The sequence below is a fragment of the Barbus barbus genome, assembly GCF_936440315.1.
Source record: "Barbus barbus genome assembly, chromosome: 34".
Taxonomy (NCBI): Eukaryota; Metazoa; Chordata; class Actinopteri; order Cypriniformes; family Cyprinidae; genus Barbus; species Barbus barbus.
In genome coordinates, this window is record NC_136762.1 from 7,381,148 (window position 1) to 7,404,841 (window position 23,694).

General features: G+C 34.6%; 1 protein-coding gene across 2 annotated transcripts in view; it reads left to right on the forward strand.

Moving 5' to 3' along the window:
- LOC306853777 (D-ribitol-5-phosphate cytidylyltransferase-like) overlaps positions 1-23,694 on the forward strand; it is a 29,372-nt gene that overhangs the window by 603 nt on the left and 5,075 nt on the right. For both annotated transcript variants that reach the window (XM_079391424.1, XM_079391425.1), the window contains exons 2-9: positions 2,273-2,546; positions 3,423-3,572; positions 5,742-5,846; positions 7,175-7,220; positions 8,306-8,394; positions 10,266-10,346; positions 11,315-11,407; positions 16,152-16,283. In XM_079391424.1, coding sequence (XP_079247550.1) covers positions 2,273-2,546; positions 3,423-3,572; positions 5,742-5,846; positions 7,175-7,220; positions 8,306-8,394; positions 10,266-10,346; positions 11,315-11,407; positions 16,152-16,283 — 970 coding nt within the window. The remainder of the gene's footprint in view (positions 1-2,272; positions 2,547-3,422; positions 3,573-5,741; positions 5,847-7,174; positions 7,221-8,305; positions 8,395-10,265; positions 10,347-11,314; positions 11,408-16,151; positions 16,284-23,694) is intronic.

Sequence of the window (23,694 nt, forward strand, 5' to 3'; positions counted from 1 at the left end):
CTGCATGCAAATCTTGTCCAGAACAGCCTTTTCAATCCTTATTAAGAACATCTGCAGATGCTGCAAGACTTGGGAAAGGCTAAAAGCACTTGACACTGACTTGGCATTTAATAAATTGCACTGTGAAGTAAAAGGTTGCTGTGAGTTTCATATTCAAAAAGCTGTCACTTCAATTTTCAGGGACAAAAGCATAAACTTAGAGCTGTTGTAATTCATTATTGTAATATCACATTTAAGTGTCTAGACTCTAGTATGCAAAAAACAGTATATCAGAAGAGTAGGATGCAAGTAAACAGTAAGTTACTGTACACCGATGACCTACTGTAAGTTATTTAATTATACCTTATTTAATTTTTCATTGTCGTAATATGTATGTTAATGTATTCCTACTTGAGAACTTTATTAAATTCAGTACACAGTAGGGCTGCACAATTAATCGAATTTCTAATTACAATTATGGATCAGCAATTAATCGATCAGAATCCACTTATGTTACTCTGTGTGCTTAAGATGTTTTCTTTTCTTTCTACAAGTTATCTTAAGGTTTTTTGCATTGTTTTAATTTTAGTTTTAGTATAGCATTATACTACCATGCATGTTTTTACTTTTTTATTTAAAGAAAACCAAATACCGTGTATACAGTATATATATATACAGTATACACCAATATACAGTATAACCAATATACAGTATAGTTCACATTTAAGGCTTAATACTATAGAAGTTTTTCAGCTAGTGTTTTCAGCTTGTTTATTTTCTTCTAAAAATATGGCATGCGGTTGCTTCAAACAATGGTATAACATCAATGTAAATTGTGATGATCGAAATTAATTCGCAATTTCAAGGGAATAATCGACAATTATGATTTTTTTCATAATCGTGCAGCATTAGTACTCAGGTTGCATTGAAAATCGCGTACCGCGGTAACTAAGTTGGTATTTCTTCTATTGAATAAGTACTTCATGTATGTTCTATATAGTTATATGTAATGTTATTGGCATAGGTACGCCTGGATACTTTTTGCTTACTGTTTTGTGAATACTATGAATTTAGAGACTACTACTCTTGAAGGGTCCAAACCGAAGTGCTCAAAAATGTACTTCGAAGGGTACAACTGATGGACACTTCACTCCCATGATTCTTTGCACACATTTAATTTGTTAAACCTTAATTGGCTTGGCAAGATGACACAGAAGTGCGTTCCAAGGAGCAGTTTTATGGTCCCCTACACCAGGGGTTCTCAACTCTGGCCCTCAAGACCTATTTTTCTGCTGAGTTTAGCTTCGACCTTTAGCTGTGTTTAATTAGGGTTGGAGCTAAACTCTGCAGGAAAGTGGATCTTGGAGTTGAGAACTCCTGCCCTCTGAAAGGAATAGGGATGAGTATGAGAATGTAACTATCATTAAAAAACCACCCAAGCGAATGTATAACTAACAATACGCTCAAAACATCTTAGAAGTTGCTTAACAACACACTGACAACCAACAACATCCTAGCATTGTGAAGGGTTTACAAAGGGTCATATGCAAATCTAGCAGTTTTTCCAATTTCGTTTGATGCCACAAGAGGCACTTGCAGCCAGTGTTATTATCGTTAAACTATTATACTAAAAATATGATTTATTTATTTATTGTTAATTGAAAGACAGCAGAAATAAAATGTAAATGAGTAAGGAAAAACTTTAAATGAAAATGAGAAATATTGTCTTGGCAGCTAACTGACATTACTAAATAGAAATAAATAAAAACTTGAACTATAAGTAAAACAAAAACAGATGAAAATAAATGAAACCTAAATACACACACTATTATTTAGGTCTTAAGTGAAATATGCATTTTTTTTATGTTTATTTGATTACTTTATACAATAAATGGCAAATTTGACACTGGTGACAAGAATATGAAATTTCTATGGCATCAAAAATTTAGACCTTATTTAAAGCAAAAATAACTATGTAATATATATGTGTGTGATATATCATTACCGTGAAATAAAATCACTCATATCGTCATATAAGATTTTGGTCATACCACCCAGCCCTACCTAAATGGAAGTATTTGAAAAAATAAGCTTATAACGAAATGACTAAAAAGTTGATTCAAAATATTAACAAAAACTATATTAACATGTAAATAATACTACAATAACTGCTTAAAGCAGCATAACATTCAAATTGTTCCCTTACTCTATTGTCACAGCGATGATGTTGTTTTTTTTGATAGTATTTAAAACTTGATAAATGAAAGCTGTTCTATCTGTAATTTCTCGACAGGTTATCATGGATTGGGACTGTTGTCGTTGTGGTTGCTAAGGAGAATCATGACTTGATGCTGAATATTGTCCAGAAATGTAATCACACAAAGGTAAAAGTAGTCCACGGGGGAACCACCAGACACAGGTCGATCTTCAACGGACTTCAGGCCTTCAGCAGCACTACAGACTCCCTGACGGCCAAACCAAAAGTGGTCATCATCCATGATGCCGTACGGCCGTTTGTGGAAGAAGATCTTCTGTTGAAAATCACCCTAGCAGCTAAAGAGCAAGGGGTTCGTTTTCTCTTCTTTATCCAGATTTTGTTTCAAAATAGTGCAATTGTTTTGCATTTAATAACAGTTTGGAGAAAAAAAATGAAAACATATGTTTATTTCTGCCCAAGAGTATCATATATGCTACACTATAAAACCCCCAAAATTTAGGTAAATTATATACAAGTTAAGCTTTAATTCAAATATGCCTTTTTTACTGTGGCTGTCATTTGGAATAATTCATTTTAAAACACTCCCTGAAATGTTTGTGGTGATGAATGTCCACACTATCTGAACACTCCCTCCCCTAATCTGCTGTACCACGGTCTACATATGTCAAATTTATGAGGTGAGTGAAAGTCAGACCACGTTAAGCCGTCGAAAGACGATTCCTGATGCAGGCTTCAGAGATATGTGTGAAGCTGTTATATAATAAATATGGAAAAACTCCAATCAGAGAAACTCTTTTTAATATATGCTACAGAACAAGAATCCGCTACATATATTCCATCCTTCCAAGGCAAACGTCATCTGCATCAGGAACAGAATAACTCGGCAGAAGACGAGAAATCCAGCTTCGTTTGTGGTTTGACTGCATCGCGGGCTGTTCCAATGCCCATAAATCACTAAGATAAACATATTGTTGACACCTCTCAGCACTACTCCTTACAGCATGAAACCGGATAAAATGTTTTAGCAATGTTTTTGCTGGCTTTGATGCGTGAGGTTGAAAATTTCTGTGATTTTCTTCTAAATCTCCACTCCAAGGCTGTGACACGGGCTGGAAAGCAAAACCCATATGTTTATGAAACACTCAAAAGAATATTGAGAAGGATAGTGATTCATTGCCTGACTTTTAATTTTTAAATTGTTCTATTGTCTACCTTGTTATTTCAGGCCTCCGGAGCGATACGTCCTCTGGTGTCCACAGTCATTGCAACCACGTCAGAGGGCTACCTGGACCACTCGTTGGAGAGAGCAAAGTACAGAGCCAGTGAAATGCCTCAAGGATTTCTTTATGACATTATTTTCCAGGCCTACCAGCGGGTATGAGCAACCCAGACACATTTATTGGTTGGAATAAACCTCAGATTCAATGTGCAAAGTACATTAAAGTTGACTGTCACCTTGACATTCTCACAGTGACTTTTATGGTAATTTATGCATCTCAATGTTTGTTTTTATATACACTTTTAAAAACAAAAAGAATATTCAGAGAAGTATTCATGAAATATTTATTATTATTATTTATATTAGATTTATGCACTGATGTTGCCTTTTTAACCCATTTTATTTTTTTTATTTTTTTCCATCTAAATGTTTATATACATTTATATACATATATATTTATATACATTTTTATATATTTACTATTTTAATATTTATATTTGATTTATGTAGATTTGCTTTTTGAACCCAATTTTCTATGGGACTCTATGGGACTTTTTATTAAATTAATATAAATATTTATGTAATATGTATAAAACTTATTTAATATATTTATCTATAAATGTATATTTATCTAATAAGTATTTGTTTATTATTTAGATTTATGCACTGTTACTGTTTGAGCCCAATTTTCTGAGAATTTTCAGTCATAATAATTACATTTTTATATACATTTTATGAAATAGTATATTTATTTTATATATATATATATATATATATACATACATACACATTTTTTGAACCCAGTTGCCTTTGTGACACATTTCTTTCTTTTTTATGTTGTATCCAATGTGTTTGGAGCTTGGCGCTTATTACAAATATTACCTCACTGTGACAAAGAAACACGCAGTGTTCAAATCTTGGACCAACTTGCCTCTTTTGTTCATTGTCCCTAAGGCACTGTGACTTTTATTATTAATCCCATGGTAGTTAGTTGTGTGTCAAAATAATAAATCATAATTGTTTAGTCTGGCCTAGGTTACATAGCTGACTGCAAGATCGCAGTTTTATTGCAATATTTCTTCTCAAGATCAACTCAAACAATGCTTTCACAGAAATGCTGCTTTTTTTTATCCAGACTAATAACGTTTCTCATGGAGGTGGAGTGTAGTGCATTTCATCCTTTTTTTACGTCATTTATTGCTGTAGGACTGTGATCTTTGGATCTGATTAAGCCTTTGTCGAAAACTTTCGATAACAGTAACAGATAGAAGTGTTAAAAAGAAGCACTGAGATTTATAGGGCTGCTGAGAAGACCGTTTTTTTAGGGTGCTTCTGGAAAACTTTGATTTCACAGTCTTGTTGTTTTTGGCTGCGATATCGAACATTAGCGTGAGTTTTCTGTGTCAAGTCACAGCTGTCTGTCCTCAATTAATTCTAAATAAAGATAAAACCATGACACGAAGAAATACAGAGGATGAGGCAATTTGAAGAATGGGTAATATCAAGCCCGCTTGGGTGTTACCTGACACTCCGGCTCTTCTGGGGCTTTTCTTCTCCAAGCCCAACAGTGAAGGGTCTGCGAAGATTTATATGCTTCTCCTTGCTTTTTGAACCCAATTTTCTATAACACTCTGCCATCACGTGACATAAGGCAGTCCATACTTCTTTTTTATGTAGCATTCAGCGCGTTTGACACTTTTTACAATGGGGGTTATTTCAGGTGGGTGTTTTTTGAGTGAGGGTTTTGGGATGTAGCCGACGGCCATGTGTCAAAACCCTCTCTGTGGTAGCCTTGAAATGACTGATGCCATTTCAGCATGCCATCCCACTGAATCTCAGAGAGCTTGAGCTTCACAAAAGAAGAGACATCCAACCCCGTAAGGGTCTAGCTGCGCGTTGATGAAAAGGAGGGAAAAATGCCAAAGGTTAAATGATTGCAGGACTTTCTCCTTTAATTTGCCTTGAAATCACAGCGCCATGTAAGCGAAGCTCTCCTCTCCACCCGGGATGAAATATTGCTGTAGATATTGCCCTCGTAAAGTCTCGGGTGGCATGATTTAGGTTGTGTAATCCAACCGCTGTCGCTTCAAGAACTCTATTCAGCTTTTTTAATGTGTTACCAGAATCAGGGACATTTTGTACAAAAATCCCATGCCCAGATGCTTGTTTCTATAAGAAACAGTCTTTCATGACCACAAAACTTAGTTCCTACACAGGTGTTTGACTGGAGGTTTCTATGGTTCTGATTGACGTCATCAGCATTTATCAAACTGGAGCTTCTTGTTTCATTTTGTTCTGGTTTTTGTCCTGGTTTCTCCTTTGCAGTGCAGTGAATTTGACTTTGAGTTTGGCACCGAGTGCCTACACTTGGCCCTGCAGTACTGTGGCACGAATGCAAAGCTCATAGAAGGACCACCGACTCTGTGGAAAGTAAGGAACGAAAGGTTTGACTTTTTGTTGTCATATGTATAGGATTTATGCCATACATAGTGGGTCCAAAAGTCTGAGATCACTTTGAAAAAAGTTTTTTAACCTGGAAAACATCTCTACATCTAGAATTACTAGGTCACTAATTCTGCTTCCACGTTAATCCGCATAAATTTGAAGCATCCTTTCTTTACATTTTAACCTTTTGTCCACAATGAGACAGCATTTTTGATCACGTGATCAGTGCTGTGAGATCCAGCAAGAAGCGCACAGCGATAAACACAAATGTCAAGGTGATTTAGTTTAAAGCCAGATGCAACAGTCCTAATGTTTTCAATAGCACTGACAAACATGAGAAAACACTGTGCCATGAAGAATCCTGTTAGAAGGCTTTTCCATGGATTTACTGTACTGGACCAAGGTATTGTGGCAGAAATATGGGATATATACATATGGAGTTTTATTATATTTATATAATGAAATATATATTAATGTAGACATGTATTAAAGGAGTGCTGGTTGTTATTGAGCTAGACTACAGCATTTGTGCATATTTTTATACTAAATGTATTTAGGGTACTATTTTTCATACAAAAACCATAGAAACCATATAGTTACATTTTACCATGGTAGTGAGGTGCTATGTGTGGTTTTACATTTGGTTATCATAATCTAATTGTGTGATACTGTAGTTAATTTGAATAAAAATGGAGTTCTAACTCAAACAGTTTAAATATTTAAATTTGACCCTATAATATAAATATGAGGTTGTTACAGGTTGTACAGATGTTGCTGTTTTTGTTAATGAACAAAAATTTACATCTGCATCGTGCCGTCAAAGTCAGGGATGCACAACCATGTTTCATGATTGGAAACAATATCACCCATTAGAAAAGGCAGAAAATAAGAAATTAATTTCTGTATTAAGATATTTTGTTAAGGAAAAAAGACTGGAAAAGGATTTTAGTCATGCATATTTTGAAAATATTGTATTATTATAAATGTTTTGAATATTGCATCTTCAGATTTGTGAAATGTTCACCTGTTTGGCAAGAAAAATGTGAGAAATTCATGTCATTTTTCATTTTTCCTTGTTATACTGATAATCTGCTGTACTGAAAAGGTTTGTATTGCATTAGCAAAATGTACAGCAGAAGTATATTTACTAGTGGACTCAGACTTTTGGACCCCACTGTATGTGTATATAACCGTATATAACACTCCTAACAGTCTGTACAACCACAAAACTAATGTTCAGTCATAATTGGCCCATTTCTTTTAAGCACAAACCGTTTTCTCTTTTAATGTGATGTTTTCCTTTTGTACTGTAGGTAACATACAAGCGAGATCTAGCAGCTGCGGAGGCTATTATTAAAGGTATTGTATTTAAGTTGTGCAGTAAAGAAATAAATATTTCACCAGCCACTGATTTGAGTCATTGCTGGGAATACACTATTGCCATTCACTGTTGTTATTGCAGACTTGATGATGTTTGATTATACATTTTAACAGGGCAAGTCAAAATAGACAGTTTTCCACAGTCAGGATCATTGGGCAAAAACAAACTGTTAGTAACGTGTATGTAAATATACAAAGAGAGATTGTGAACCACAAAGGCTAACCACCATTTCAAGATGTCTAAATGCTGGTCTTTTTAAGAGAAATTATAAAAATGACCTATTATGACCTGTAAGGTATGAGTTGACCCAGAAATGGGCCAGTTCTCTGGTTTGGACAGAAATGGAAGAATAGGGTAAAACTTTATATTTTCATAAATATGTGGTGGTTTAGTTTAGTGATTTTAGCAGTTTCCATGCACATATTTACTAAGATTATGACCTTTTCTATTCAGCCAGTGCACTAAGCTGCTGTTGGCTTATAACCCAGTTCCAAAATACCAACCCAAGTGGAATAAAACAACAGATTGCCCAAAAATGCCTTGAACTTGGCTCAGTATTGGGTCTCCTACCTCTTTCAGAGTTCTGTCCATGCAATAAAGAATCCCTCTGGCTGTATTTAAACTTTGCTTTGCCTAGTCCACTATATCTGTGCTTTGACCTTTTATGAAAGGTCAGGAAAAAAAACATTTATCCATGAATTTAAACACATTGATTGTTACTAAGACACTCTGATTAACTTTGATACCTTTCAATATGAAAGAAGCTTATCCTGTTTTCTTGAGATAAAATGCTTGAAGTGGAATATCACCCATTAGAACATGAAGAAACTATGAAATTAATTTCTATAATTTCTTAGTATTTATTGCATTTATTTTCTTTCTTTTACATAAGCTTTATTTTTATTATTTTATTTTATTATTATTTTTATGATTATTATTTTTTTTTTTATCTCAAACTGGTTTGCAAACAGGGTTAAATTACAGTGACTAAGGTTACATCAAACATACTCTTGCACTTTATTATCTGTTTTGTCTTGAAGCATTATTTTCATTTTCTCTTCAGAGACTCTTTCAATGTCAGCATGTATCATCGCAGGAGCTGAAGCAGAAGCCGTTGAGTTGGCCAAAACGCTTCAGAAAAGTCTGAACATGGTATGTTAAAGATGACATCCCCTGTCTTACGGTTTATTTCAAATAGTCTTTGCTTAGGAATGTGTTGCATATGTAGATGTTTAAAGCTGTCAGTCTCCATCTCAACTCCTTTTACCCCAATTTCCTACTCACCCTGTCAAGCTTTCACCTGTCCTGCAACTGCATGAGGACTAACATATGGTGAGAGTGATAACCTAGCCGTACCAATGGATGTACTTGCTGAAATGGATAAGGTGTCTTGTACAAGTGTGACCACCTTCCCATTTATTCCACACTGATTTTTGGAGCCGGTCCAGCTGGAGACATGTTTTCACGTTGTAGCTCTTGCTGAAGGAGATCCATCTTCCAGCGCACTGACAAAAAGGAAATATGACGTGTATTATTCAGGCTCTGTGCTCTGGAAGCCCATCCTCCTTTGTAGCCGTTCCAAGTTCTTCATCAAGCACATGTCCTCCTCTTGATAATGTTGCAAACATGAGAGCAGCCAGCGTCCCGTACGGCTGATTGGTTCCAGACGTTGCTGCTCCCCCAGGTGCCGACCGGGGTCAGTTCTCCTGAGCCGTTCCTGCGACTCGAGGGAGATGAAAGAAAAGGAGGAGATTAGAGATGAGGAATCAAATTTGTCCCAGTGCCATTTGTAAATCTAAGCCCCATTACAGTATCTCCATTACAGCGAAGTGAAACTCAAAGTTGGGACCATTCCAGGCGTGCAGGTGGTACGATTGGCTCTAGGTACGTGTTTTGGTAATAAAGGGCAACAGAGAGTGATAAGATGATCCTTTTAGCGAGATGTAATAATTACATCCATGTATGCTACTGATAAGAACTGGAATGGGTTGCTGTCTACTTTCATCAAAGGCTCAAGTTCACTAGGGTCAAACAGTTTTTGCTTGGACACAGAGGATTAGAGTCCGAATCCGTGTGCCATAAGGTGCGGATCTCGTGTATGACTGAGAGTGATATTCGCATTCCTCAGCTGTGGGATTTCGAGATAATTTAGAACTGAGAGCATGTAGGTAGTGTATATATCATTTTAAGCTACATAAGTAAATCTCACACGAAAGAAAATCCACTTTAGATCCATCGGAGACTATAAAATTCCATTGACTACATGTAATCCTGGCATTTCAGTGATACTGCATAACTCTTGACTGTAATGTATTCCTACGTCAACCTCGGATTAAGCCACAACATGAGCCGACATGATTCCTAACACGTAACTGCAGTTAAAATTGAGTTCCTTGCCCAGTAAAAACACATTTCTGTTTTTGAATAGCTTACAAATCCTTAAGAATGATCATAAAGGTTGTTTGTTTGTAAATGTGCGGAAATGAAAGCATTACCAGATTTTTTGCGTGATCTGTTGCGTCTAATGAGAACCAAGTGTGTGGCTTGTTTTTTGGTTTTGGTCATTATGAAGCACTTATTCTTGCTTCGCCACCATTTAAATAACCTGTGAACAGTGTTTCGTGTGGGCTCAACAGCCCAACCTGGTTCAAATGTCAAAATTATATCATAAATCCACAGTTCGGAGCGAGCTGGCTTTCGTCTAAAGCCGCGGTTGGTTATCTTTCAAGAGCGAATAAGTCCTTGAATGCGTTTCCAATAACAATTTCATATTTCCAGTTTTCTCGTCAAGGTCGAGTCTATGCCAAACACTTCTGTTTATTTCATCTCTGTACAAGATATTCGACAAGGCCAGGAACAGGATATGAGGACTAAAATATGATTTCATATGCAGAGCATCTGTGGTTGTGTTGCTTTTTTTGAAAAGGGATGAATCATTAGATCTTAATAAATAAAATTGTTGTCTGCTGTGATGGTGAGATTGCTTGTTTTATTGAATTTGGGCTCTTTTCTCCTTTTCGCAGATGGAGACAGACGTCATACCATGTGCAAAGGAAAGTAATACAGAGTACCTGTCCAAAACCCAAAACTTCATTCACATTTCTGTACGTCAGTTATACACACACACACACACACACACACACACACACACACACAAGTAATTCAATGTTAAAGCCGACATAAATCAAATTTGACTTTTTAACTCATTTTCCTAGTCTTCAAAAATAAATAACAGCTTGTCTTTGTAATATTTAATCACAATATGAATTTGATCTCACTCTGAAACACCTTTACTTTGTTGCTGACATCAATAAGACAGTCTAGTCTATTGGATAGTGTTAACTAATAGCAAAGTAACTTTTTTGCAAACGCACGTTTGATCTGTATTCATTATGGATTCACAAACTACCATTTAAAAGTTTGGGGTCTTTTAAAAGAAGTCTCTGATACTCACCAAGGCTGTGTTTATTTGACCCCAAATTCTGTAAAACCAGTAATATTCTGAAATATTCTTATAATTTAAAAAAGTGGTTTCATAATTGTAATTTATTCCTGTAATGGCAAAGCTGAATTTTCAGCAAGCATAGCTCCAATCCTTCAGTGTTAAATGATCCATTAGAATAGATTGAAAACATTTGTGGAACGCCTATTTGAAAAGATTATTTGAAGAACAAACTTCAAAAGAACAGCATTTATTTGAAAAAGAAATATTCTGGCACATTATAAATGGTTTTACTGTCACTTTTGATTTATTGAATTTGCTCTTTCTGAAAAAAGTATTAATTTCTTTCCAAAAAAAATAAATAAAAAATTAAATATATATATATATATATATATATATATATATATATATATATATATATATATATATATATATATATATATTACCAGTAAGAGCTATTTCTTTGTAAAAACATCATGTAAAACATTTCTAATAAATCCACATAATAGGTTATATTTGGTCTGGGTAAGTCTTATAATACTTATTCACAGTAAGATTGACAGCCATAATTTTTGCCCCCTCACAAATTGGTTTGGTGTGACATTAATGTTATCTGTGCCTTTGTTTTAGACGACTGCATCAAACTTCTTGGGGACCCTGGACATGGTGAAACGTTTTGAGAACACTGACCATTCTCGTTTATACCCGGTAGTTGTTGTTTGGGTAAGTTTCCATACACCACATTGACCTTTTCAGTGTTTATTTTAAAAGATTTTTTAGTTTTAATGCAAGTAGAGAACATTTTGATGAAGTACACTCACTCAGGGACTTTAGTAGATTTTACCAGAAAAGATTTTACCACAAGTTAATTTAGACAATCTTGTGTAATTTCAGCTGCTGTATTTTTGTGTTTGCTTGATTTTTTTGTTTTTATGTTCCTGGAAGTTATTTTAACCTTAGGTTGTTGCTATAATGCCAAACATATCATTCATTGTGTGATCACACAGAGAAAATTTGATTGTGAGAGGTGTGAGTCTAACCTTAAACTCATTTTGTCGTTTTCATCATTGTGACATAGAAACACGCAATGTGCATCAGATCACAGAAGTGCTAAAACTTATTGATGTTTCGGTGTTGGCAGTTGAAAAAACCCTTGATGTTTTGTTTCCTGGTTCTTGTCCAGCATTTGTACCTCAGAACATTTTAGTCTTAATCTCTGGGTATGTCATCACTCTCACCTTGATTAATTTCTGAAATGTGTTTCGAAAGCATAACATCTCTGCTCCTGCAGTTTTGATCTCTGAATCCAGGGATCCGCACCCCAGTGTGGGAATACAGCCTTCCCAGAATCCATATGTGCTTCCTTTAACATTCCCTCCGAAGGCCTGTTAGATGACCTCTACTCTCCATCATTATGTTTTCACTCGTTTGGATTTCACAGATGCTTTGTTCTTATCATCACCACAGATGTAATGATAACACATGTGGCTGTGAGAGCGTGTGATTGTGAGTAAAACCTCAAGCCGTGCTTTAACATTATTTTATAAAAAGCTGTTCAGAGGTTTGCTTGACTTTCTTTACATTACATTTGGATCCGCTTAACATTCTATAACATTTCCTGTTGGGCTTTCAGTTACCTTTTTTGTACTTGTAGAGATATACTTTGTTATGAAACTACAAAAAATCTATTAGAATCAGAAACAGCATTTCCCCAATTTATGCTGGGGTATGACCTTTGTTAGAAATATGTTTTTCTTCAAGCAGTTTGCAAAATGAGCACGGCCTGTTTTATTTGGTACGGATGCATACAAGCCACATCTTCCTGAAACGGTGATGTAAGCGAACGGAAAAAGAAATTGCATTAATTTAACGCATCGGTGAATGCTGGGTCAGTTGCAATGGAAACTTTTCGCTAAGAGTTGGTTCTTGCTGTTTTGCATGGGAGCTCAACCTGTCCAAACACACAGGGAGCGCCGAGTTCTGTGGGGTACTTTTAAAATTAATGGGCCTGTCCCATGGCTGTTTTCTTAGAATCATTTTTTAAGAATATGGAATATTTAATTGACGTAAGTGCAGGTTATTATGCTATTATTAATTCCCATTTGGATTGAATAAGTCACTGTAGATGATTAGATAAGTAACGTAATGTTTATTAATTCCTTTTGATCAGAAATTTGCCATTTTTATTTTGGCAGCCGAACCCCTTTGACCTAAAATATTTACTTAGTCTTCTTGAGATTAATGATTACATGACATGCAAGTAAACAAAAAAAAAATCATCTTTTTAGTAAGCGTTTCATTGTTTAAAAATGTATTTATTTATTCAATTTTAGATTTCAAATCAATATTTCAATAATTTAACCACATTTGCTTGTTCACATTTCTCTAATGTCTGTTAGGGGTTACATGAGTTGCATGTAAACAAAATATTTAATCTTTTTTAGTAAGTGTTTTAATTATTTATTTCAGTTAGGGCTGCACAATTAATTGAATTTCTAATTGCGATTACGATTATGGATGCCACGATTACATAATCGTTCAAAGCCGCGATTAAAAAAATAAATAAACAATTAGAAATGCCAACTTGCATTATTCTGTTCGCTTAAGAGGTGTTTGCAGCACGGGGTTTAACAAACTCAAACACACTGGATAAAAGACATTTTGTCTAACTGATAGTCGTTGTCACTCTGTTGTGCATTATAGATATGTTAAACGCCAAACGTGTCAAAAGCAGAACAAAATAGCGCTACACACTGACCTTTTATCCGCTTGCCTCAAAAGAAAACAGTGCATGCGTTTATTACAATGACCAGACGCGATCACTTACTAAACAACGCTGTGAAATCCAGTAAGAAGCACTCGAGTTCAGCGCAGAGTTCTCCAGTACAAATCACGTCTCTTTAAATTTAAACTAGTTTAAAGCCAAATAAATCCGAGCTGTTATTCTCATCAACACTGATGCAGAAAGCAGCAGAAACAGTGCAACAACGATCCAGTTAGAAGACGTTTCAGTCCACAAATCACCCACTGTTACTGTAATAACACTAACGGTAACAATGGTACGGTGGCAGAAAAGTAGGATATTCATATTGAGTATTATTATATTAATAATATACTAAATATGTTAAACGAGTAATGGAATATAATTACATTATTGTGTTAATTATTCTATCAGTTGATGTGGATTTGTAATTGACTGAATGTTACAGTTTTCACAATGGTTTTCGTTACAGTTTTCACAATGGTAATGTCAAATGTACATATGCATCCCAACTCAAGCTCCTGTTCTAATGTGCATTTCAAAGAGACAAAACTTGTAATATTACATGTTCAGTGCTACCAAATCAGGTGCTGGTGCCACTGGTCTCCAATGTTAGTCTGGAGCCCTGATATTATAAATTGTACTGTAAAATGTTACTGTAATTTAAAAATTTGTCTGTTTAATTGCAAATGAAATGTATAGCTTTAGTAGACCATTTGTTTCTTTTAATATTTCTTTTAGTTTTATTATAACATTATTATACCATGAATAATTTTACCTTTTTTTGTTTAAAGAAGAAACCAAACCAATGTATAGTTGACATTTGAGGCTCAATGCTATAGAAAAGCAATAAAAGTTCAGGAAGAGTGTTTTCAGCCTTTTTTTTATATATATATTTTATATAAAAATATGGCATGCAGCTTCAAACAATGGCATAAATCTGTTCAAAATAATCATTATTAATAATCGCAATTACAATCTCGAGGGAATAATCACTTCATTTTTATCATAATCGTGCAGCCCTAAATTTCACTTCAGATTTTAAGTTGCAGGTAAACAAAATACTGTATTTCATCTTTAGTAAGTGTTTTATTTTTTACTTATTTCAGTTTAGATTTTCAGTTTATATTTCAATAATTTAACAATGCAGGTAAACAAAATATTTAATCTTTTTAGTAAGTGTTTTATTTTGTTTGAATTATTTGTTGTAATTATTTTTTAAATGTTATTTCAAATCAATCATTTAATTTCAATACAAATGAACAATACATGTTCATGTTTATATTTATCTAATGTCACGTAATGGTTACATGAGATGCAGATAAACAAGATTTCATCTTTTTTAGTAAATGTTTTTTTAATTAAGTTTAGATTTGAAGTTAATATTTTAATAATTTAACAACACATTGGCACATTTCTCTAATGTCAGTTACTGGTAATAAATGGAAGCCCGTTTCGGCCACTGAATAAAAAATACATAAAATTATAATTGACTTTTTTTGCGAGAGTTTACATCTCGCAACTCTGACTTCTCAGAATTCTGAGATATAAACTCGCAGTTGCGAGTTATAAAGTCAGAATTGCATGATATAAACTTGCAGTTGCGAAAACTGCAATCGCAATTCTGACTTTATTGACTTTTTCTCCGAATTGTGAGTTTATATCTCGCCATTGTGAGATTTTGTTTTTTTCTCTAAGTCAGAATTGTGAGATATAAACTCACAGTTCTGAGGACATACCAGTCTTTTTTCACCCTCAGAACTGAACTTTATAACTTGCAATTGCGGGTTTATATCTCACAATTCTGAGAAAAAAGTCAGAATTGCGAGAAAAAAAGTCAGAATTGTGAGATGTAAACTCAGAATTACGAGGAAAAAAAATTTTAGAATTGCAAGATGTAAACTCACAATTGCGAGAAAAAAGTCAGAATTGTGAGATGAAAAACTTGCAATAACCTTTTTTTTATTTTTTATTAAGTGGCAGAAACAGGCTTCCATAACAACATGAGGTGAAGGTAAACATAAAATAATTAAACTTTTTGCAAAGTTTTTCGAAAATTATTTATTTTTCGATTTTATATAGATTTATTTAATTTTACATGTGTCATGTAGGGATGCAGGATATTGGATTTTGCCGATATCCGATATGCAGATATTTTTCAAATAATTTTGGCCGATGACGATATATTTCCTTTTTGTTTGGAAACAACACCAAGTCTCTCCTGTGCAGAAATTATAAGCAAAATATTTTTAATTTGGTTAGTTTTTAACAAGAACTTATTTGTTAGAATTAAACCATAATGAAGGGTTTTTTGACAGCACATTGAAGCTTTGAAAATAACTATAAATAAACTATATATCAATCGCTGCATTTTTCCCCCCCAGAAAGATGCAGTGTTAACCCTAACATTTTATTCCATTTATAAGAATCGCTAGCACACCCTGAGCTCACTTGAGTTAATGTATTCGTCTTATTGGTAAGACAGATCGGCATAATTTTTCACATCGGGCCAATGCCGATATTTGCATTTTAAAGCCATTATCGGCCGATTCCGATATCAGCCCGATAATATCGTGCATCCCTAGTGTCATTTACTATGCTTTTCATAAACTTATGAACTCCCTTCTGTTCCCTCATGATCCTTCAGTTTGTGAAACTCTGCTATAGATAAGTGGAGATGTTTTGTTTTATTATTTTTGTTGACAGGTACTGCTGAACATGACAAAGCAGTCTCTGGACAGCCAAAAGACAGACGAGTTAACAGCCTTCAGGAGTCTGGCCTCTGAAGTCCTACAGGGAAATGTTCTGCTCTATGGAATTCAAATTTATCACACCAAGGTAATTTTCTTAATGAGATATCATTATGTCTGTTCACACAAAATCTGAAAATATAGCTTTGTTTATAAGCTTTATCTGAGCATGATCTGGCCTGGATAAAAGCTCTAGGAACATCCAAGAGGAGCCTTGTCTCGTTGCTTGGTCAGGAGGTCTAAATGTGTCCTTTAGAGAATTAATTAAAAAAATCTTCACTATATATTAGTCATTGTGGCTCCAGGGAAAAAAAAAATCATAGAGAGTGATGTGTAAATTTGCCCTGTCTGTGCGGCCCCCATTAAAAAAAAAAAAAGCTCAGACAGCAGAGGGAGTGACTGTAATATGTGTTCGTCATGATAAAATGCTTATTTTTGTGAGATAGTGGAAGTGCAGATAAAGACCAGGCATAAATCACGCTCATAGGTCTCGTAATAATGAGGATAATTCCTCCCAGATGCGCTTATTCATGCTTCACAAAATATCTGCCAAGACTCGCTTTGTGAGTTCTGACCCATCCAACTACCTTCATACAGAATGTGATTTAGGTTTTCTTCAATTAGAGGTCATGCCTCCTAATTCGGTATTTTATCCAGATCGTTTTTGAGATGCAGTGAAACCGTCAGACGTTTTCTGCTGCTAGTCACGCCTGAGGGTTTTTGGATGAGCCAACGGTTAAATATATAGACTTTCCATTGCCTAATTCTATACCAAATTTATTCCACTGGCATCATTCGTGCAGTCAAAATCAGGTTTTGATGATCACCGCTGGGAAACTTTAAAAGGCTCATATCACAAGCAATTTAGTTTTCATTGATCTTTTAAGATGAAATAACTTGCTGCATTATGAAAAAATATTATAAATACGGATTTCTGCATAAATTGGCCATACATTTAACAATAGCTTCACCTAGGGTAAAGCACTGTTGCTCATTTCACATATAAAGTTATGTTTCTTAAAGGCATGGTAGGAAAAATATATATAGTTACATTCTAAGGGTTAAAAGAGAGTTTTATATTATAAATGGACTGCAGGGTGGCTTTTAGAGAATATTTTATGATGTATATTTTTAAGATGTAGTTTAAGAATAGTTTAGTTAAGGGTAGTTTAAGTTGACATGTGGACGATTGTGTCGCTGTAGTCTTTCAGGATTATTTGATTAGAATCTTTGGGTTTGTTTTTCCTAGCCAGATGTTTGTACATGTGGAGCACTTAACTTGTGGAGGGTTTGTTGTTTTGAGAACACTGGCATCTAATAAGAATTGGTAAACATCTTCTCATAAATACACATTCAGTCTTCATTAAAAACATTGCGTCTTTTTTTAATCAAGAACTTTTTTTTGCTTTTTCTTACTTCTGCTTCAAGAATGTAATATACCTTGACTGTGTTCAGTTTGTTCAGTGACGCGTTACTTTTAGGACAGGATTTGACTTCAGTCTTTCAACACTTTTCAGTGAAGCTTGAGAACAAAACCTCCATGTCATGGACCTCCAGGTTGTTTAAGTATTTCTCTCTAATCACCCTCCACGTAGATAGCGAAGAGATGTTTGCGTGATTCATTGTGTGTAAACAATGACAGGCCTCGTTAAACAAATAATTTCTTTCAGTCTTTCCACGGTATGTTTGTAATATGCAAAGTTTTCCTTATTAAATCCAGACTGAGGTAAGCATGATGCTAACAGCCACATAGCAGCTTTGTACTGTAAATGTTGATGGATCGATGGATAGATAGATAGATAGATAGATAGATAGATAGATAGATAGATAGATAGATAGATAGATAGATAGATAGATAGATAGATAGATACTCACCAAGGCTGCATTTATTTGATCAAATAAACAGGGATATTGTGAAATATTATTACAATTTAAAAATTTGAAATGTTTTGTATTTTAATATATAACTGTATATTTTAACTGTCTATTTTAATATATTACTGTAATTTATTCCAGTGATGTCAAAGCTGTCTTTTCAGCAATATCCTATATTTTCTAATATCCTGATATTATAATATCCTTTTTCAGGATTCATCAATGAATCAAAACATTAAAAGAGCAGCTTTTTTTATGATGAAACAATTAAATATATTACTGTCACTTTTGATCAGTTTAATGTTTTCTTGCTGAATAAAAGTATTAATTTCTTTCAAAAGAAAATACTGACCCCAAACTTTTAAACGGTAGATAGATAGTCTTTTATAATAACTATTTAACATGTGCCTTGGTGTCAGTAAGGTGATCTGATGGTGACAATATAGGTCATTTTTGGCCCTATCAGTGCCTGGCCAGTGAGTGACAGGAAGTGTCACAGGATCTCCTTCACACACAGGGCCTGGTGGCCTGTCATGCGCTGAAAAGGCTTGTCACAGTGATATATAGCCGCTCTAATCCCTCCTGTGAGAGCCCAGCAGTTTACCCACCCCTCACTTCCTTCTCCTCAAAGCATCCAGCTGAGGAATCTAAACCTGAAAGGAGATTATCTGTTCCTTAGAAAAGAGAAAGAGACTCTCTTACATGCCCAGATCCACCAGTTTTTGAAACTGGATACCTGGTTTAGCCCAAATTTGGGCCATCTTGAGTTTTACAATTTGGCCTTGCTGGCACTGAAGCCTGATGCAGTTTTTAAATGTCTTCTTTTTTGGAGGCTCGATTGCCAAATAATCAGTTATTTTTCTGAAGATTAATGATGTTTTGGGTATCTGCAGGTTTCTATAGGAGTCAGTACAGTACTGTGATGATTTAGGGACCACAAAAATGTTTCAGATCCTTAAATCGCTCTAAAATAACCCGTGCTAAAATGATGTCAGGGTGGAGCGTACCTAAACGTCTCTTTTTATACTCGTCTGCCTTTGACAGCACAGATGTATTTGGCCATACCCTCTGCTTAGTGTCGGATTTACGTTCCAGTAGTCATTTCTCATTCTCCAAATATTCCCCTTCTCTCCATGTCTAATTGTTTTTACATTTTCCTCCTCATTCCGGCTGGCACAAACGCACTGCGGGAGGAAAAGTAAAAAAAGGCAGTTTTTTCTTGTCTGGTCTTGAAAGATCCCTGCTGACAACTCCAGGCCCGAGCGCTTCTCCTTTGATATTGTACCACAGTGTTAAACTAAAAGATCTGTACTGTGGCAGCACGTGTTGGGTATTCTTGATATTTAATACTAATAATGCACTGAAATTTCTGAATGAACACAAAGTCAGCCTTTGTTTGAAATAATCAGTCCTATTAATATCATCATATATTTTTTATTGTGGTTACACACACAAAAAAAAACTGTTTAATTGTGCATGTGAATTAATGTAATATATTGAATTTAAAAGAATAATTCACCTAAATATCAAAATTAGCTGAAAATGTACTTACCCACAAGCCATCAATGATATAAATGAGTTTTATTCTTGAAATTTGGTGTTACATCTCATACTCACCAGTGGATTCTCTGCAGTGAATGGGTGCCAGTGAAAAGTTGCATGTTTGTAAGAAACAAATCCATTATTAAGATGCTTTAACTTCATCACTTCATGGCTAAGATATGAGTCATCTCATTAGAATCAGGAGAGAAATATGCACAGATTAAGCACTGTTTACAAGTTAAAACAGTACAAAGCCATTCTAAACAAATATGTTGGTGGATTTTGATGAGAGCGAACAAAAGAGGATGAACGTGTTATTATTAATTATTATTATTATTATGGATTATGGACTCGTATTTTGACCAGAAGCCAGGGTTTAAAGTTAAAACGCCTTGATGGATTTGTTTCATATAACCATGCAATTTTTCACTTCATAAGACATTAATTGGTGGACTGGAGTCATTGGATTATGCTTTTATAAGCTGTTTGGACTTTAATTCTGACGGCACCCATTCACTGCAGAGGATTCATTGGTGAGCAAGTGATGTGATTCTAAATTTCTCCATATCTGTTTTCAATGAAGAAACAAACTCAGCTACATCTTAGATAGTACATTTTCATCAAATTTTCATTTTTAGGTGAACTATTCCTTTAAACAAACTCAATTTCACACAGAGATCCTGTGTTTTTCACACATACTGTTGTGACCTCAAAATAATTCTCAAACTGATTTTTGGGTAACAAGCACACTTGTACTCATAATGTTTTACAAAAGTTGTTGGTTAGTTTCTGTAATTGCTGAAGTTGTGGTTTCTGTTAAAAATTTCTGACCAAGTTTATCTTATGGATGATTTTCGGACTTTTGGGGTCACTGTGTAATGCCTTGAGAGCATGCCTCCAGATGAATGCTGGCGTGCCTGATCGCACACTGTAACCCACTGAAACTGTTTATTTAGCATTGATTTGGCAGATTACATGAGCCATTGATATGCTCAAGATCCTGCATATGCATGCAAACTCTCATAGCGAGACAACATTCCATTGAAGAACATTCGAAAACAAATTAGATTAGAAATTAGAGGCTGATGCTTACCAGGGGCGACCAAATGGGTTTGTAAACATTCAATCAGCAAAAGCCCGTGGTGGCGTGTTCTACCCCATGCAGCTTGTCCACGGCAGAACACTTGTTTTAGATTTGAGGCGACCACCCACTGTCAGGTATTGAATGTCCACTGCGCTGTAATCTTGTTTTGAGCTCGGGAGTTTTTCAGGATTTAGCATGAGCCTTGTTGGGTTGAGCCGTTTGAAGTGGTTCACCTCTGACTTGAATCTTTTTAGAAGTTCTTGTTCTTTTCTTGGTGGTAAGTCAGGTCCAGCCGTTGATAAACGCAACCTTTTATATGAGCGTTATCCTTCCTACACTGGAAACCATTAACTGCACCATATATGATAAATATACAGTGGAGTCCAGAAGTTTAGACCACATAGATCCTGTTAGATTTAAAGTCTAATTTAAGCCTGGAATTCAAATCATACTGGATAACTTATGGAGGTTGTGTCAATAAAGCAAATCCTATATTTCTGCTGCACATGACACTCAAAAATTTTAGGCAGAAAACAAAACAAATGAACAAACAAACCTTATTATTCCAATTTTATATAATGTCTCTTTTGCTCACCAATTCTGCATTTATTTAATCTAAAATACAGTAAAAACAGTAATATTGTGACACATCGTTGCATTTTTAAATAGCTGTTTTCTATTTTTATATATTTTAATATATAATTTATTCCTGTGATGCAAAGAATGCTGAATTTTCAGCATCATTACTCCAGTCTTCAGTGTCACATGATCCTCCAGAAATCATTTAATATAATGATTCGGCATTTCATTGTAATTATTAATGTTAAATACAGATGTGCTGTTTCATATTTCTGTGGAATCCATGATATGTTTTTTTCGGGATCATTTCATGGATAGAATGTTCAAAAGAACAGCATTTATCTAAAACAGAAATATTTTGATTCAGTGTAATATTTACTGTCCTTACATGTCTTTACATCCTTGATAAATAAAAGTATTGATTTCTTAATTAAAAAAAATAAATAATCCCAAACCTTTTGGGTTTTTATGTATTTTTTATAAATACATTACATCTGAAAGTGAAAAGTGGAACAGGAAAAATTAAGATGAGTAAAAATATAAATTATATTAAAGTATTCTTAAAATGTTTAAATGCTCAAAATTGAGTATTGTGCGGTTAACATCTATTTTAAATTTACAATGCGCACATATAATTAATTAAAATACAATTTCCTTATTTATTAAAAAACTTATGAAATTCCTTGTATAAAATACACTATCTGGCCACTAAATTTTTTTATTAATATATGGGCAGAGGGGTATTTATATTGCGTCTGTAGGAGACCTCCATTAGACGGTGGTTTGTTTTCCACTAAGCAATTTTGCAGTCTCTCGTACTTTCACCTTTACTCTTCTACAAATGATGACTGTTTAGTCTATGCTAATTCTTGTTTGGACAGCTCGGTAACAAATGCCGACAGTCTTTTGTTTGAGGGAAAGGTGAAATATTTACATAAGGCTTGTTCCTAATGCATCAAGACGAGGTGCGGGCACTTGGCGATGGGTGAGCGTAGAGGCGGAAAATAAGGATGTAGAAACTGAAATGCTGAAGGAAATAACATACATGACCCAGGTTGATCTCTGGCTAGACCTTTCCGGTGTATGTCACAAGTATAATGCGGTGAACTCAAGAGGTTTTGTTGTTAACAGCGGATGTTTGGTTTCTGCATGTGGGCCTTGGGGTATCATGACATTTTTCCATTTTCAACAGATCTGTCAGTGTAAGAAAGCATTGTGGTCTGTCATTGTTTAGGAACATATCTGTCGCCAGTTCAAGTACAAACATAGAAATGGCTCCCTCTGACTTGTTGAAATAGGGCAGTATTCACAGGTATGGAAAAAAAAAGCTTCCTGTATTTTCTTCACCCGTTCCTGTGAATGTGGTAGGTTACGCCCGAGGCTGTTCTACAGAAAAAAAAAAAAGGGAAAGGGAGAGATCCAGATAGACAGCTCACTGAGGAAACCTGTTTAAGACATGAGAAACTATAGACGCCATTCTCCTTGTAACCGCATGACGGAAACCTTCATTATTACTTTGATTTTCTTTCAGTGTACCTTGACTTGTGTATCTGAGCAGTTCCTGAATCAATATTGTGTACTGCAGCGCTTCAATAGAAATGTGGATGTGTCGTCCAGTTTCAGAGAAGAGATAATGACACTCAGATCTTTTTGAAATGAGGTGAGACTGAATGAGAATGATAGGGTTGTGTTGAGGACACATTTTGCAGGCACAATCCCACAAATCTGTCTTTTTTTAAACTATTTGTTCTGGTGGATTTTTGAAAATCAGTGGGCCGAATCATCTTTCGCCTGTGGCTGGTGTTTTCTTCGGAATAAAGTGGTAATGGAAGAGATTAACAACTGTCAAGTGTTTCTAAAACTATAAGCCAGTTTACAATTTTCAATCCAAACCATTTTGACTTTCATTATTTAACTGGCATTTCCTGTACATTGTTAATTGAGTCAATTGCTAGCTTTTCCCTGTTGATATTAGATGGCACTTTACATGAATGAAGTGAACTTTGTTTTGACATTTTTGGAAGCATTAAAGCATATATTACCTATTATATAACATAAAATTAATTTTGCATTAATAGTATTATCAAGGTGATTTTGCCATGTCACCTCAGAGGTCTTGACCTTTTCTGACTGTTTCCAACAATTAAAATCATTCGTCTTAATTTTGATATATTCAAGAAAAAAAAAACACAACCTTGTTACCAAAGTTATTATGAGATGAAAAAATGTCTTTCATTTATGAGAAGTGCATGTTTATCAATTATTGTATGCTAAAAAAGGCTATATTTATTGTATGCCTATTGTATTCTAAATATACTCTCTTTTTCTCTCTATATATAAATATATAAATTTATCAGTGAAACTAAATGTTATATTGATAAAATGTATTTTTAATAAATTAAATATAAATGTTAATGTA